Source organism: Petromyzon marinus (genome assembly GCF_048934315.1).
Source record: "Petromyzon marinus isolate PM22_M1 ecotype Great Lakes invasive population chromosome 68 unlocalized genomic scaffold, UKy_Petmar_22M1.pri1.0 chr68_unloc.1, whole genome shotgun sequence".
Classification (NCBI taxonomy): domain Eukaryota; kingdom Metazoa; phylum Chordata; class Hyperoartia; order Petromyzontiformes; family Petromyzontidae; genus Petromyzon; species Petromyzon marinus.
Genome location: NW_027422597.1, coordinates 97,861 through 114,828, shown reverse-complemented (window position 1 = coordinate 114,828; position 16,968 = coordinate 97,861). Strand labels below are relative to the sequence as shown.

The window sequence follows — 16,968 nt, the reverse complement described above, 5'->3', positions numbered from 1 at the left end:
GGGTCAGTGAATCAGGGGATGGGTGGGTGGGTGAGTCAGGGGATGGGTGGGTCAGTGAATCAGGAGATGGGTGGGTGGGTCAGTGAATCAGGGGATGGGTGGGTGGGTGAGTCAGGGGATGGGTGGGTCAGTGAATCAGGGGATGGGTGGGTCAGTTAATCAGGGGATGGGTGGGTCAGTGAATGAGGGGATGGGTGGGTCAGTGAATCAGGGGATGGGTGGGTCAGTTAATCAGGGGATGGGTGGGTCAGTGAATCAGGGGATGGGTGGGTCAGTGAATCAGGGGATGGGTGGGTGGGTGAGTCAGGGGATGGGTGGGTCAGTGAATCAGGGGATGGGTGGGTGGGTGAATCAGGGGATGGGTGGGTCAGTGAATCAGGGGATGGGTGGGTGGGTGAGTCAGGGGATGGGTGGGTCAGTGAATCAGGAGATGGGTGGGTGGGTGAGTCAGGGCATGTGTGGGTGGGTGAATCAGGGGATGGGTGGGTCAGTGAATCAGGGGATGGGTGGGTCGGTGAGTCAGGGGATGGGTGGGTCAGTGAATCAGGGGATGGGTGGGTGGGTGAGTCAGGGGATGGGTGGGCGGGTGAGTCGGTGGGTGAATCCGTGGCTGGGGGGCGGTGAGTGTGTGAGGACTTGGTGTTGAGCGTTGGTGCAGTGGTTAGTCCGGCCCTGTGCCTACGAACCGGGGTGAGACCTGAGTTCAATTCCCGCTCGGGGCAAACACGACCAACGCCAGTGGCAGCGGCTGCAATCTCAACCATTCGTGGGTTCTCCCCTAGGTCGACTCAAAGGAGTGCCCGGTGCGATCTGCAGTAAACATCGCCACTGGGGAGACTTAGGCAGTCGGGCATGGTGCTGTCCGGCCACCACCCCTCTCTCATGTGGTGCTCCAGTGGCGGCCTTCTTAGCCGGTGCTCTACGCTACCACTAACAGCGCTTGCCCCTACGGCACCGTTAGAGGCTATACGGGTGGGGTGTCCGTCTTCGGTCTTAACTTTTAAAACCCTCTCCTCTCCCTCCAGCCGTCATTCCTCCAAGGACGCAGTCTCTGCCCTCTCCTCTCATCCCACCGTTGTCATTCCTCTACCAGCATCATCATCATCAGCAGCAGCAGTATCATCAGCAACCCCTAAATGCGCACTACCCTCCACAGCATCTACTACAGGCAAGCGCATATAGCCCAGGGCTTCTTTATCACCATCAGCAGCATCATCAGCAGCAGCAGCATCAGCAGGAGTGCTTGCGGCCCAATGGAGCTCTCTACGATTACACAGCAGTAGCATCAGCAGGTGATGTAGGCCAGTCCCTGCAGCATCATCAGCAACAGCAGCAACAGCACCAGCATGAAACAGGAATATGTGAAAGACAAGATGGCCGTTACCAGCAACATCATCAGCAGCAGGAAGGCCAAAGCCAACACTGTTTAAACAGCAGCAGCAACAGCAGCCAAAATCATAATCAGCAGCAAGGAATTGCATTGCCTGAGAAACAAGATGGCTGCCAACAACAGCAGCAGAATCAGCAGCAGAATCAGCAACAGCAGAATCAGCAACAACAGCAGCAGAATCAGCAGCAGAATCAGCAACAACAGCAGCAGAATCAGCAGCAGAATCAGCAACAACAACATCAGAATCAGCAGCAGAATCAGCAACAACAACAACAGCAGAATCAGCAGCAGCAGAATGAGCAGCAGGAAGACCAAAGCCAGCACAGTTTAAACAATAACAGCAGAAACAATCATCATCATATTCAGCAGCAGCAGCAGAATCATCATCAGCAGCAGCAGCAGAATCAGCAGCAGCAGAATGATCAGCAGCTGAATCTGCAGCAGCAGAATGATCAGCAGCAGGAAGACCAAAGCCGGTACACTTTAAACAGTAGCATCAGCAGCAGCCATAATCATCATCATCATCAGCAGCATCATCATCAACAGCAGCAAGGAATTCCATTGGCTGAAAAACAAGATGGCTGTCAACCACAGCAGCAGCATCATCAGCAGCAGAATCAGCAGCAGGAAGACCAAAGCCGGTACAGTTTAAACAGCAGCATCAGCGACAGCGTCAGCAGCAGCATCAGCCAAAATAATCATCAGCAGGCCTTCCAAAACCACCACCAATACCACAGCAACAGCGACAGCAGCACCCACCATCTTTCCCTCAACAGCCACCACCACCACCACCACCTCCACCATCTCCTCCAAAAGCATCATCATCAACATCATCAACATCATCAACAACATCAGCATCAGCATCAGCAGGCATCGTCATCAACATCGGTGGCATTGGCCAGGACCGACATCCAATCGGAGCGGGCCCTGCTGGGCATAGGCCCAGCCTCCAGGGACATGGTAACCACGGGCCGGAGGGCTGGGCCAATGGGCAGGCCCATGATTAAGGCGGAGCCGCCCGATTGGTGGACGGGGGGTACGACGATGGGCGGGGCCTACCGCCTGGCGGAGGAGGCTGCCGCTGCTGCGGCGTCGGCGTCGCCGTCGTCGTCGTCGTGGCGACGGCCCGTGGGCCAATCGGAGGGCGGCGGCGGCGGCGGCGGCGGCAGCGAGGCCACCGGGGCCCCGGCCAATGGAGGCGTTGGATTGGCCGGAACGTCCGAGGAGGAGGAGTCGGAGGGGTCGGAGGTGACGCAGCCGGCGACCGTGAAGACGGAGCCGCGGGATTTCGTCGATGAAGATGAGCACACCCAGCGTCGTCAGAATCATCATCATCATCAGCAGCAGCAGCAGCAGAATCATCATCAGCAGCATCAGCAGAATCATCATCATCATCAGCAGCAGGACCAGCATCACCAAGCTAAGGTTGTGAATGGGTTGAAAGTAGATGGTGGTGGTGGTGGTGGTGGCGGTGGTTGGCAAGGCCTGCTGATGAATCATCAGCAGCATTGTCACCAGCACGTTATGAAGGATGAAGTTAAGATGGAGGGTGACTTTGGGCATTGGCAGCAGCATCAGCATGAAGGACAACGTAGTGATCACCATGAACATCATCATCATCATCAGCAGCAGCATCATCATCATCAGCAGCAGCAGCAGAAACTGTTGGATCGGCAACAGCAGGCTCAGCAGCGGCAGCAGCTGAGTGAACATCATCATCATCAGCAGCAGCAGCAGCACCCACATCAGCACAGTCATCCTCAGCTGGAAAGGAAGCAACTGGAATCTATGCAAGAACATCATCATCAGCAGCAGCAGCAGTATCAGCAACATCAGCAGCAGCAAAGCCAGCTCGAATCTATGCACCAGAACCAACATCAGCGGAATGAGCAGCAGCAGCAGCAGCATCAGCAGCAGAACTCACATCATGATAACAATCAGCAGCATCATCATCAGCAGCAGCAGCAACAGCAGCAGCAGCAGGTAAATCAATTGCACCGACATAACTATCTTAACTATTTACTATTTTTAATTTTACCAGGTAAGGCCCCACTGAGATATATAGCTCTTTGCCAGAAACGACGAAGCTATCACAAATTACAGCTCAAAGAGAAGAGCCTGATATCAATGCATGGAAATGTGTAGCAGTAGCCCAATACCTGAAACACGTGACATTGATTCTAAATGTAAAGGGGGCAAAAAACGGAGGACTGCGGAGAGAAATCCACGCAGTGACCACCACAGGGAGAGAGAGACGCAGACTCCATATATACAGCAGCAGCAGCAGGAAGGCATCGTCAGGGTAGGGATGGAACCCACGACCTCCTGTTTATAGGCGAGGGAGTTAACATCTCCTAGCCATCCTGATTATGTTGAGAGACTCACAAAACTCAAATATATAGCAGCAGGCATCGTCAGGGTAGGGATCGAACCCGCGATCCTCCTGTTTACAGGCGAGGGAGTTAACATGTCTTAGCCATCCTGATTATGATGAGAGACTCACAAAACTCAAATATAAAAAGCAGCAGGCATCGTCAGGGTAGGGATCGAACCCGCGATCCTCCTGTTTACAAGCGAGGGAGTTAACATGTCTTAGCCATCCTGATTATGATGAGAGACACACAAAACTCAAATATAAAAAGCAGCAGGCATCGTCAGGGTAGGGATCGAACCCGCGATCCTCCTGTTTACAGGCTAGAGAGTTAACATGTCTTAGCCATCCTGATTATGATAAGAGACACACACAACTCAAATATATATCAGCAGGCATCGTCAGGGTAGGATGGAACCCACGACCTCCTGTTTACAGGCGAGGGAGGTAACATGTCTTAGCCATCCTGATTATGATGAGAGATGCACAAGACTCAAATATATATAGCAGCAGGCATAGTCAGGGTAGGGATCGAACCCACGACCTCCTGTTTACAGGCGAGGGAGTTAACATGTCTTAGCCATCCTGATTATGATAAGAGACACACACAACTCAAATATATAGCAGCAGGCATCGTCAGGGTAGGATGGAACCCACGACCTCCTGTTTACAGGCGAGGGAGTTCACGTCTTAGCCATCCTGATTATGATAAGAGACACACAAAACTCAAATATATATAGCAGCAGGCATAGTCAGGGTAGGGATCGAACCCGCGATCCTCCTGTTTACAGGCGAGGGAGTTAACATGTCTTAGCCATCCTGATTATGATGAGAGACACACAAAACTCAAATATATATAGCAGCAGGCATCGTCAGGGTAGGGATGGAACCCGCGATCCTCCTGTTTACAGGCGAGGGAGTTAACATGTCTTAGCCATCCTGATTATGATGAGAGACACACAAAACTCAAATATATAAAGCAGCAGGCATACTAAGGGTAGGGATGGAACCCGCGATCCTCCTGTTTACAAGCGAGGGAGTTAACATGTCTTAGCCACTGTGGCACTAATAATCCTCACCACCACCACCACCACCATCATCATCAGCAGCAGCAGTAGCCTGATCATCATCATCATTATCATCACCATCATCATCACCATCACATTAAACTCTGATCTTCCCCAGGATCACTTTCATCAGCAGCAGCAGCAGCAGACTACTGCCTCCTCATCCTCCTCCTCATCCTCCGTGGCCGTGAACGAGGCGACGAGAGGGAGGGCCGAGAGGGCCGAGCGGGCCGAGCGGGCCGAGGGGTCCGAGGGGGCCGAGCGGGCCGAGGGGGCCGAGCGGGCCGAGGGGGCCGAGCGGGCCGAGGAGGCGGAGCAGCGGGCGGCCTGCGAGCGGGAGCTCCGCGGGCCGCCCACGCCGGACGAGGAGTTTTCGGACAGCGAGCACAACTTCCTGGACGCGAGCATCGGCGGCGTGGCCGTGGCCCCGGCACACGGTTCGGTGCTCATCGAGTGCGCCAAGCGCGAGCTGCACGCCACCACGCCGCTGGCGTGCCCGGACCGGGCACAGCCCACGCGCATCGCCCTCGTCTTCTATCAGCACAAGAACCTCACACGCCCCCACCACGGGCACGCACTCTGGGAGGCCAGGGTGGCCGCGCGGGAGAGGTGAGGGCGGGGAGGGTGGTGGTGGTGGTGGGGGTGGGTGGGTGGGGTGGGTGGGTGGGGTGGGGGAGAGGGACGCGTGGTGGTGGTGGGGGTGGTGGGGGTGGTGGGGGTGCTGGGTGGTGGTGGGGGTGGTCGTGGTCGTGGTGGTGGTGGTGGTGAAGGTGGTGGTGGTGGTCGTGGTGGTGGTCGTGGTGGTGGTGGTGGTGGTCGTGGTGGTGGTGGTCGTGGTGGTGGTGGTCGTGGTGGTGGTGGTGGTGATGAAGGTGGTGGTGGTGGTGGGGGTGGTGGTGGGGGTGGTGGTGGTAGTGATGAAGGTGGTGGTAGTGGTGGTGGTGATGAAGGTGATGGTGGTGAATGCGCTGGTGATGGTGGTAGTGAGGAAGGTGGTGGTGGTGGTGGGGGTGGTGGTGGTGGTGGTGATGAAGGTGGTGGTGGGGGTGGTGGTGGTGGTGGTGGTGGGGTGAAGAGAAGACGGAGACTTGTATAGTTATGCGAAGTGTTGTGGTGGTGGTGTGTCGTACAGATCGTCCCCCGGGTTGCGGAAGGCACGACTTAGGGAAATCCGACCTTACGGAAATGTCCTTAGACCTTCCTTTGCCAGTACCAAAACGTCGTGAGAATAATAATATGGGCTTTTCCCCTTTTTTACGAGGATTCACGGCTACTGCATTAACCACAATACCTGCAGTAAAAATGCAAACAAAAAACACACTATGATAATATATGATGCATTGTCCTTGAAACTGATTGGTCCACACCAAAGGACAGCTTTCTTTTGAGCCTCGACCCAATTGGTGCTCGACCAGATGACGCCAAAAGGCGTCACACAGCTCAAAGACAATGCCGCTAGCAAAGTAATGAGGGCTCAGGGTGAGCATCTACATCATTAGACCTCCTTTGCCAGTACCAAAATGTAATAATAAAAGGGGTTTTTTCCCCTTTTTTCTGGCAACAAAACTGAGTCATTATTTTACGAGGATTCACGGCTACTGCATTAACCACAATACCTGCAGTCAAAATGCAAACAAAAACCACACTATGATCATATATGATGATGCATTGTCCTTGAAACAGATTGGTCCACACCAAGGGACGGCTTTCTTTCGAGCACCAATTGGGTCGAGGCTCAAAAGAAAGCCGTCCCTTGGTTGTGGACCAATCAGTTTCAAGGACAATGCATCATCATATTATATTATCACAGTGTGTTTTTTTTGTTTGCATTTTGACTGCAGGTATTGTGGTTAATGCAGTAAACACGAATCCTCGTGAAAAAAAAGGTATCAGTTTTGTTGCCAGAAAAAAAGGGGAAAAACTTACGGAAATGCTTCCGTAAATCGAGTTAAAAAAAATCTACATGCGGAAATGTTTGCGTTTGTTCGGTAAGCCCAGCTGGTGCCGTGCGGTGAGGTTGCAAGGTGAATACCACGGAGGGAGGCCTGAGGCAGGCTGCATCACGTGATTGTTTGTTTTCTATGCTTAGAACGATCTTTTTTTGCCCAATGTTCACGTTTGCCAGTTTTAATTTTTAAAGTGTAGTTCACGAGTTACTTCCCTCATGTACTTTAACACAATTACACTTCGATTTCTTACAGTCTGAACCAACAGCAATTGGAGAAATCTAGGCCTAGCCGAATGCATCTAAACGAATATTCAAAAATGACTGCTTTCTGTTTACAATGTTAACATGTTCTTTGGTTCTTTCGGTAAAGTCACGTAGAATGAGAATAAAATAAAAAATAAAATAATAAAATAATAAATTGATAAAATAAAATAACACAATAATATTCTCTCAGAATATTCTCTCAGAATATTATTGTGTTATTTTATTTTATCAATTTATTATTTTATTCTCATTCTACGTGACTTTACCGAAAGAACCAAAGAAGATGAATCCTTGCAGTCACGAAAGCTTTCAATGGAAATATTAAAATGTTTCGTGGTATTTCTAAACAATTGGTTAGAGTATATCGGTGTTCTATTAGTAGTGTTAGGGTAGATATTTGATGAGATTAACGACTCATAGGAGTTCATCTTCTTGGTTATTTCGGTAAAGTCACCCACGTAGAATGGAATTATGAAATAATGAAAATAAAACGTAATAAAATAAAATTCTCACGACGTTTCGGCCACAACACAAGTAGCCTTCTTCAGGTGACAGTTCTGTTCCTTCACCTGAAGAAGGCTACTTGTGCTCATTGGTTTTTTCGGTAAAGTCACGTATGTAGAAATACAATAAAATTATATTAAAACCAAACAATCACGACGTTTCGATCACAACACAAGCGATCTTCATCAGGTGTCAAGAACAAATCGTGTTGTATTTACCTCCATGATTTGACTGCTTTCTGTTTACAATATTGTCCTTGACACCTGATGAAGATCGCTTGTGTTGTGATCGAAACATCGTGATTGTTTTGTTTTAATATAATTTTATTGTATTTCTACATACGTGACTTTGCCGAAAATACCAATGAGTAATTTTATGCAGTCACGAAAGCTTTGACACTTTATTAAGGCTACTTGTGTTGTGGCTGAAACGTCATGATAATTTTATTTTTATTGCGTTTTATTTTTATTATTTCATTTCCATTCTACCTGGCGGTGACTTTACCGAAAGAACCAAGAAGATGAATCCCTGCAGTCGCGAAATCTTTAAATCGAGACTCATAGGAGATGCCGGGCGTTATGGACAATGATATGATGAGGCTGCGATAGAAGATGGATGACAGTGTGATACCGTATTGAGAGAGAATGAACATCATCAGTTACTGCGTAGGGGAAGACACAACTATTTCCGGCTATGGGAATTTATCTTGATTTTGGGGGGGTGAAATTGTTCAACCCTCCGACATGCGTGAATGAAATTCAGCTTACGGATCATTCTCGGCAACCTCTAACCCCTTCCGTAACCTGGGGGACTGCCTGTACTCCGCTTAACGGCCAAATCACTCGATCGCCGCTTTCGCGGAGCCGATTGCCACCGTTAAGCGGCTGGGTTCCATTGTGTCGCGGGCCTCATGGTCAGCATGGAGCCCGTGACCTCCTGAGTCCCCAAACGAGGCAGCGAGCGTCTCCCCCCCCCCCCCGCCCCCTTCCGCACCCCGCCCGCCGCCCGCAGGGAGAAGGAGCTCCTCCGCCAGCAGCAGGCCCGGCAACAGCTGCTGGGGCTGGACTCCACTCCGTCCCCTGCGCCGGAAGAGCGGCGGCGGCGGCCGCCGCCGCCGCTCTCCCCGGCGGCGGCCGCCCCGGCCAAGCGTGGGCGAAGGCCCCGTCGCCCGGACGAGCCCCCGGCCGCCAAGGGCAGGCCCAGGCTGCGGCCGGGCCTCAGGCATGAGTGGGCGCCGCCGCTTTCGCCGTCGCCGTCGGCTCCGCTGGGCGGCGACGGAGGCGCCGCCGAGCTCCGCTTCTTCGCGGGCGGAGGAGGCGACGGAGGAGGCGGTGGAGGCGGTGGAGGCGGCGGCGACGGAGGGGCGGCGCACGGAGGAGACGGCGTGGAGGAGGAGGAGGAGGAGGAGACAGCCGCGGCTCGGGGGCCCGCCGAGGGGGCGGGGGCGGCGGCCCCCCCCGCGTCAACGTCGTGCCCCCTCCTGCCGCCGGGCCCCCCGACGCGGGGGGCCCCCGGCACCGCGGCCGCCCCGCCCACGTTCCTCACCACGTGCGCGCGGCCGCGCATGCAGATGAGCGGCAACTACGGCGGATTCCTTTGAAGCGGTTTTGGGCGGCGGCGGCGGCGGCGGCGGAGTGTGGCGGGAGAGGTGAGCGGCGGAGATGGAGCTGACTCTGTGGCTGTGGTGGTGGTGGTGGTGGTGGCTGTGGCTGTGGCTGCTTTAGCGGTAGCAGCAGCAGCAGCAGCAGCAGCTTCATCTTTCACAGTGGGGGGCTGGTCGCTGCCCACGGAAGCCACAATGTCGAGAGGTATTCTTGGACGTGGTGTGCCGGGAGGGGCGGGGGGGGGGGGGGGTTTGCACGCTGGCCGACAGACCCCCACCCCCGCCCCCTGCCCTTCCCCCCCCCCCCCCCCCCCCCCCCCACTTTCCAGAGCCCCTTCCCCTGGAAGAGACTCCACCCCCCCACCCCACCCACCACGGAGTAACAGCAATAAAAAAACTAAATCGGTGCGAGCTTCGACATCATCATGAGTATCGTCATAATCGGCAGCGGCCGGCCATCATCGTCGTCGTCGTCGTCGTCAACAGCAGCAGCAGCAGCAGGAGAATAAACCGACACCAGCAGCTGCATCAGCAGCAGCAGCGGCAGCAGCGGCAACAGCGGCAACAGCGGCATCAGCGGCGATAATTTTCAATGGAATCATCAGCAGCAGCAGCAGCAACAGCAGCAGCAGCAGTGCCAACCCTCACTCTCATGGTGCTAAGCCAGTCACCTCTCAAATGAGGCTCTCCCCTCCCCTCCCCCCCCACCCCCCAACTTCCTCCGCCCACCGCACGTCACAGACTCTGGGGATGGACTCTCAGGGAGCAGCCCCGATGACGGTGGTGGTGGTGGTGGTGGTGAGTGGGGTGAGTGGGGCGAGTGGGGCGAGTGAGGTGAGTGAGGTGCGTGGGATGGCTACAGCCTAGCGGGGGTCGTGAATGGGAGAGGCTGAGGTGAATTATTGGTGCTACAGGAGCTGAGCGGTTTCGACTACCAAGCCATCGTTACTTCACTGGTGCTAACATCCGTTTTTGTTTTTATACTGGGCCGAATGCGTTCGAGGGGAGACCTTTTTACAATTAGTCTGCGGCCGTGGCTCGGGGTGGGCGGTGGTCTTGGAGGTTCGGAGTCTGCGGGAGTTGGTTGGCACCTTTTGCAAAAAAAAAAACTTTCGGGTGCTGGATTTTCTACCTGATCTCCACCTCCTCCTCCACCTCGTCCTCCATCTCCTCCATTGCCTCCATCTCTCTCCACCAGCGTTCCATTCCGCCTGCCCGCTCTCCCGTCCGGCGTCTCCTCCAGCTCCTGTTTCCCCTCCCCAAACCCCAAACCGCTCCTTGCTCCTCCTCCCTCTCTTCCGTCCGCCGGCTTGGAAGATTCAACTCGCGAATACCTCAAATTGTGATGATGGTGAATGACGTGCGGCGGTGACGGCGATGGTCGTTTTTGACGCAACGCTGGGGGAGAAGCAGAACCAGCAATTCTCGAAGGACGAGAGGGGGACTCTGAACGAGGCGAGAGATGTCGAGTTGACGTGAATGATGGACGGTTGTGTTTTTTTTGTTGTTGTTGCCGTCGTTGTTTCGTGTGGTTGGCGAGTTGCGTGGAAGCTGGCCCACGCAGTTGCACTCGCAGAGGGAAGTGGGAACGAGCAAACAGGCAAGGGGCACGCGGAGATACGACGCAAAGGTGCAGTCTCGCACGCAACTGGCACACAGAGACTCGCACGGACGCACAGATACAGACTCACCCATAGGCAGAGGCTCGCACGCGCAGACACACGCACGGACAACGACACAGATCCCCCCGCATAGCCTTTAACAAACTGCTGGGGCAAGTGCCGCTAGCGAGCACCTATGAAGGCCGGCACGGCACACGCAGGGGGTTGGGGTGGCCAGCACCACGCACGGCCGCCTTTGTCTCCCCCAGTGTCGATGCTTACCGCACCAGGTACTCATTTGAGGCTGAGTCGACCTCGGGGAGGCTCAAGACCAGCCAGTTCAGATAATCGCCACCGGTGTTGGCCGCGAGCGGGAATCGAACTTGGGTTTCCAGGTTCGTAGCGCGGCGTGACAATACACTACAGCTCCCACAACACACAGACACGCACAAGCGGACTTGCTCACACGCGGAGACTTGCGTGCAGACGCACGCTCACTGGCACACCGAAACAAACACACACACAGACACACAGACAGACACAATCATTGACACACGGACACACAGACTCCCTCGCACACGCAGAGAGACCCAGACACCAGAGAAACACAACACGCGGGAAAACTGCCCCTCGCAAACACACACACCCCCAGTGTGGAGAAGCACGACACTCTGACGCAGGGAAACGCAGATGTGAGTGCATGCACAGAGACGCAGATCGTAAAGGGAACCTCACATGGAACTCGGCTCGGCGTGTATCAGTGGGTGCTTTAATTTTCTGCCGCCGGTTTTCCGGGAGTGTTGCCCTTTGCCCCCCCCCCCAGCCCCCCCCCCCCCCTTCCCCGTGTCCCAGGCATCGGATTTACAGGCGTCGACAAACACGGTGCTCGCAAACCACACTCGGAGGAGGCCAGCAGCGTCCATAGGGGAACTTGGGAAGAGGCTTAAGTAGAACTTCTCGAGCAGTGGTTCTTCACCTTTACCGCAGCCTTTGCATCCCTTTGGTTCTCAATCGTTAAACAAACAAAAAAAATGCGTAATGTTAATTAAAAAAAAACACAGGTTTCGATGAAACAAAGCAAAAAAAAATACGGCCACGTCTCTTACAAAACAAATCCGGCACACCCCCCAGAAAGGGCTTGTCGCACCCACAGTGGGTGCGTGCACCCGGGGTTAAGAACCACTGTTCTAGAGGTAAAGATGGAGGAGGTAGGGGGGAGGTAGGGTGGGTGGGTCGGTGTCGACACGATGGGGAGTGTCCTGGAGGTGAAGGGGATTTAAAGATGGCTGCTAAATCTTGTAACTCTACCGATGCGGAACAAAAAATTTCGGTGCTCGCTCGCAAATCGGTTGCGGGGTTGGGGTTGGGGTGGGAGCCAGTGCCTCCGAAAGGGAGCTTGGGGAACAGCTTAAAGAGAAGTTCTAGAGAAATGGTGTCAGGGGAGACGGGGGCGGGGGGCTGAAGGAGTAAACACGACGGGAGCTGTGGCGAGTCACCGGTAGGCGAGGACGCCAATTTCCAGATGGCTGCTGAATCTCTTAACTCCCTCTACCAACGCGGAACAAAACATACGGTGCTCGCAAATCGGTTGGGGGGTGGTGGTGGTGGTGGTGGTGGGGGTGGTGGTGGGGTACGGGGCGAGGTGGGAATCGGAGCCTCCGAAAGGAGCCTCCGGGTACAGCTTGTCGCCATCGGCTCCTCCTCCTCCGATGATGATGGAAGGTGGTGGAGGGAGAGGTGCTTGCCGACCTCCACCTCTTTGCTGGAGGGGTGACGGGGCAGAGCAGTGAGGTCCGGCGGAGACGGCGAGGAGGAAATCGTCGGAGCCGGGAGGGGGGGGGGGGGGGGTTGCTGCTGCGGCGATGGCGACGGGGTCGTGTCTAGTCAATTTCACAATGGCTGCTAAATCTCTTAACTCTCTCTCGCTCTCTCTCTACCCGATGCCGAAAATAATTACGGTGCTTGCAATCCACGCTCGGGGGTGAGGGGTGTGGGGGGAGGGATGGCTGTAGGGACAGGAAGTGTCCTAGAGGGACGCGGGAACAGCTTGAGACGTTATAGAGAGATAGGGGGGGGGGGGCGAGCGAGGGGTGAGTGCGTGGGGGGGGGGGCAGATGCGGTGTCCGTGTTAAGTCCCAGAGGTGTGCGGGTGAGCAGCGCGGTTCAACACGGCTGCTAAATTTGCTAATTCAGGGCAGCGGTGGGTGACATGGCACGTGACGTCTTACCTACGTTTGCAGAGTAGTGGGGGGGGGTCGGGGTCTACTTTATGCAGGTCACTGTGTGTGTGTGTCTCTCTCTCTCCCTCTCTCGGCATGCTACATTCCCTCGTGGACGGCGGAGGGACTTGCTTGGCAGAGATGAAATGAAATATCGAAAGGAAAGCCTTGCGTGTAATAATAGAAATAGATGTGTGTGTGTGTGTATATATATGTACGAGCACGTCTTCGCCGAAATGCAAAATTAACGGGTGTGGATGCGGAGGGAGGGACAATACGAAGGAGGGGGTGTGGATAGGTAAGAGGGGGTACAGGAAGGAGGAGGAGATGGACACGGGGAAAGGGGAGACGCGACGAGGAAGAAGGAGACAACGGAGCTGATGGATGAATGAGGGGTGAAATCCGTCCATCGGTATGGTTCCTGTCGGGTGGGGGCGGGGCGTGGGGGTAGGGGCGGGGCGTGGGGGTGGGGGTGGGGGACGTTGTTGGGGCGTGTGCCGTTGGCGTGGGTTATCGGGTCATCTGCATCGAGTGTGTGGGGCGCGATGCGGAAATGGAGTCGGTGGGCGGGTTGGGTGGGGTGGGTGGGGTGGGTGGGAGGAGTGGGGCGGGTGGGTGGGGTTACTTTCTTGGTGCTTTGTTGTGCAGTGGCTACCTCACAGTTGAGCGATGACGCGTTAGAGATTTAGAGACGTCGGGATCTTACCCAGGGGCATGCCGACGGCGGTGGTACGATCGGCGGATGCTGCATTCAGGGCTTCATTTATCAAGACTCCCCCCCCACCCACCCCCTCCCCTCCCCCCTCCCCTCCCCTCCCCTCCCCCCACCCTCCGCCAGGCATCACTGGGGGCGGTAGTAGACAAGGAGGCGTGGTGTGTAAGCGGCACTGGACCCCTTCGGTAGTAGACAAGGAGGCGTGGTGTGTAAGCGGCACTGGACCCCTTCGGTAGTAGACAAGGAGGCGTGGTGTGTAAGCGGCACTGGACCCCTTCGGTAGTAGACAAGGAGGCGTGGTGTGTAAGCGGCACTGGACCCCTTCGCGAAGTCGAAGTGGTGGTGTGGGTAACAGCAGCAGTTAGTGGTTGGTAGCATCATCCACGTGGCGATGGGGCGACGTAATACCGCACGTGGCGACGGCACCGGCTCAGGTGACAAGACTGGTGGCCGGCCGAAACCGAGGCGACCGGAGGGGTTGTAGCCAAGGAGGGGGTGGTTGGAGGGGAGTGGGAACAGGCGCATCCAATGGAGGGAGGCTCACCGTCGAACATTTGCCTTCACGCTAGGCCCAGGGCCTGCGGCCTGCGAGGAGACTTCCTCCGCGCTAGGCCCAGGCCTGCGGGATGCGGGATGCGACTCCCCGCGGGCGTTTTAAAAGCGAAACATTGCCTAAGTGCTGTTAACATCATCGGCGGCGTGATGGGCCGGTCCTATCGGTGCCCTTCCACCCTTCCGCCCTTCCGCCCGCCCGTCCGCCCGCCCGTCCGCCCGCCCGCCCGTCCGCCCGCGTGCAGTGTAATGGGCCGGCTGTTGTCTTGGCCGAGTGAAATAATGCAAAGTGGCTATCCTCGGTGGGCTTCGCGGCGATTCGCGAGAGGTTTCGATGATTCATTCGTCGGTGACAGCGGCGGCGACGAATCGGGGCGACGATCAATTTTTGCGTTGTTATTGAAAGCGTCGAGAAGGAGTGATCGACACGAGGAGGAGGAAGAAGATTTTTTTTTTTAACTTTTACTTTTACTACTACTACTACTACTACCCGTAAACGGAACCCCGGGGGGAACCCGTCCAATGTTTGTGTGACGGGCGAGCGTGCTCGTTTGAGAATTGTGCTGGTGGGCAGGGCGGGGCGGGCCTGGTCTGGTGGGCGGAATCTAAATCAGGAAACGATCTCTGGGTGTGAGGGTTGTGGTGGGGTTTGTGGTGGTGGGGGGGGTGGTGGGGGGTGGGGGGTGGGGGGGGGTGTGGGGGTGTGGGGGGTCTCGGGGCCGGGGGAGGGGGAATTTTGGTCAATCTCTTTTTGTACGTCGTAGTCGTCGTTGTTGTTTGTTGTTGTTGTTGTTTGTTTTTTTACCGATTTTTTTAAAAATGAACCTGCGGCGACACTACGAGCGATGCATGACGACGATGACGTCATTGGTGCAGGGCTCCTCCTCCTCCTCTTCCTCCTCCTCTTCCTCCTCCTCCCCCCCTCCTCCCCCTCCCCCCCCTCCTCCTCCTCCTCGTCGTCACCATCGCGCATTCGTGCCGAAATTTTAAAATGCTTTTGCCGCTCTATTATTATTATTATTGTTGTTGTTGTTGTCGTCGCTGTCGCCTGTTCTGTTTGTACACAACTTGCGCTGGAGCGTCGTCAATAATCGAGTGAGGTTTTTGTTTTTTGTTTAAATATTGTTTTGTTCAATGAATTAAAGATGGCGGCTAAAAACCCCCGTGACTGGCCGACGGCGAAAGTGAAGCCCCGGCCAATCGGAGCGCGGCGTGCACGCACGGAGAGCTCCGATTGGCTGGCGCCGCTGGCTCGTCACATCTCCTGCCTCCTCCCCCACGGAAACGCGGTGACGTCACGCCCCCCCCCCCCTCGCCCTCCGACCCACCCACCCCACCGCTCCTGGCCCCCTCCGAAATAAGCGACCAATCGGTGAGCCCGCAAGCTCTGGTGCTATTGCCGCTCGCACTGATTTTCTCGCCCGTCGCGACGTCATCGCCCCGTCGCGACGTCATCGCCCCGTCGTGACGTCGCTCACCGTGACGTCACCCAAAGTGACGTCGCTCACCGTGACGTCGCCCACCGTGACGTCACTCAAAGTGACGTCGCCCCCCGTGACGTCGCTCACCGTGACGTCGCTCACCGTGACGTCGCCCCCCCGTGACGTCGCCCCCCGTGACGTCGCCCCACCGTGACGTCGCCCCCCCGTGACGTCGCCCCCCCGTGACGTCGCCCCCGTGACGTCGCCGTGCCGCCCCCTCGCACTGAAAGCCACGTGACGCGCGACGCGCACACACACACACACACGGGTGCTTTGTGTTTTAAACGGGCGGTCGCGTCCTCCCTCCCCGGGTAAACTTTTAAACTTTTTTAAAACGGCGATGGCGGTGACGGCGGTGACGGCGGCTGTGGCGGAGGATGCGGAGGACGGTTTTTTTTTTGTTTGCAAAAATCAAGAGAGGCGATTTTTACAGTGAGGGTGGTTGACGATGTCGACGACGTCGATGACGAGGGTGATCGTGACGATGGATCTTTCACGACTGCTTCGATGGGCTTGCGCCCGCCCACCCGCACGAACCCCACGAACCCCACGCACCCCTCCGCAGCCACAGCCACAGCCGCCCCGGTTTGTCTGCGTGGTGATTCTTGGTGACGATTTTTACACAAGCGACGAGGATTTCAGGTTTCGAGGGGGAAATTTTGCGGGCGTTTTGTTTTCTTTGGAATCGCGCCGATGTTTCTCTCTCTCTGTCTGTCGGCGGCGGCGGCGGTGGCGGTGGTGGTGGTGGTGGCGGTGGTGGCGTTCGTTCCGCTCGCGCGATCCTTATATTATTATAATAATTGTGATTGTAATTTTAATATTATTATTATTGTCGTCGTCGTCGCTCGTTCGTTTGTCGTTTGCTGGTTGAAATTTTTTAGGTTTTTTTTTTGCTACTTAAGTTGTTGATATCCGGCCGTTTGTTTTGTTGGGGGGGGGGGGAAATTTTTTTTTCCACTTTTTTTGTACAAAAAAAAAATAACATGACGGTGCTTCTCTCTCCCGACCCCCTTAAGAAGTTTCTCGTTCTTCATTTTGTCTTCCGTTTGTGGTCTTTTGAAATTATTGTCATATTTTTTTTTCTTCAAAGTTGAGATTGTATCTTTAAGAGTCGATGCAAGCATCGTATCGATCGATGGAACAATTCCGCTTGAGGACGCACAAAGACAACAGATCACTACCCCCCCTGTGTGTAGCCTGTAACAAAGTGTTTGGGCAAGTGCTGCTCGTAGCGAGTAGCACACACCCACCCA

At 55.3% G+C, this 16,968-nt stretch overlaps 1 protein-coding gene across 1 annotated transcript in view; it reads left to right on the top strand.

The window, feature by feature from the left end:
* The window catches only part of LOC116958042 (uncharacterized), an 88,943-nt gene extending 79,549 nt beyond the window's left edge, over window positions 1-9,394 (top strand). The window contains exons 12-14 of the mRNA XM_032980529.2: window positions 1,026-3,373; window positions 4,947-5,437; window positions 8,556-9,394. Of these exons, the coding sequence (XP_032836420.2) occupies window positions 1,026-3,373; window positions 4,947-5,437; window positions 8,556-9,144 (3,428 nt within the window). The 3' untranslated portion in view covers window positions 9,145-9,394. The remainder of the gene's footprint in view (window positions 1-1,025; window positions 3,374-4,946; window positions 5,438-8,555) is intronic.
* The last annotated feature ends 7,574 nt before the right edge of the window (window positions 9,395-16,968 follow it).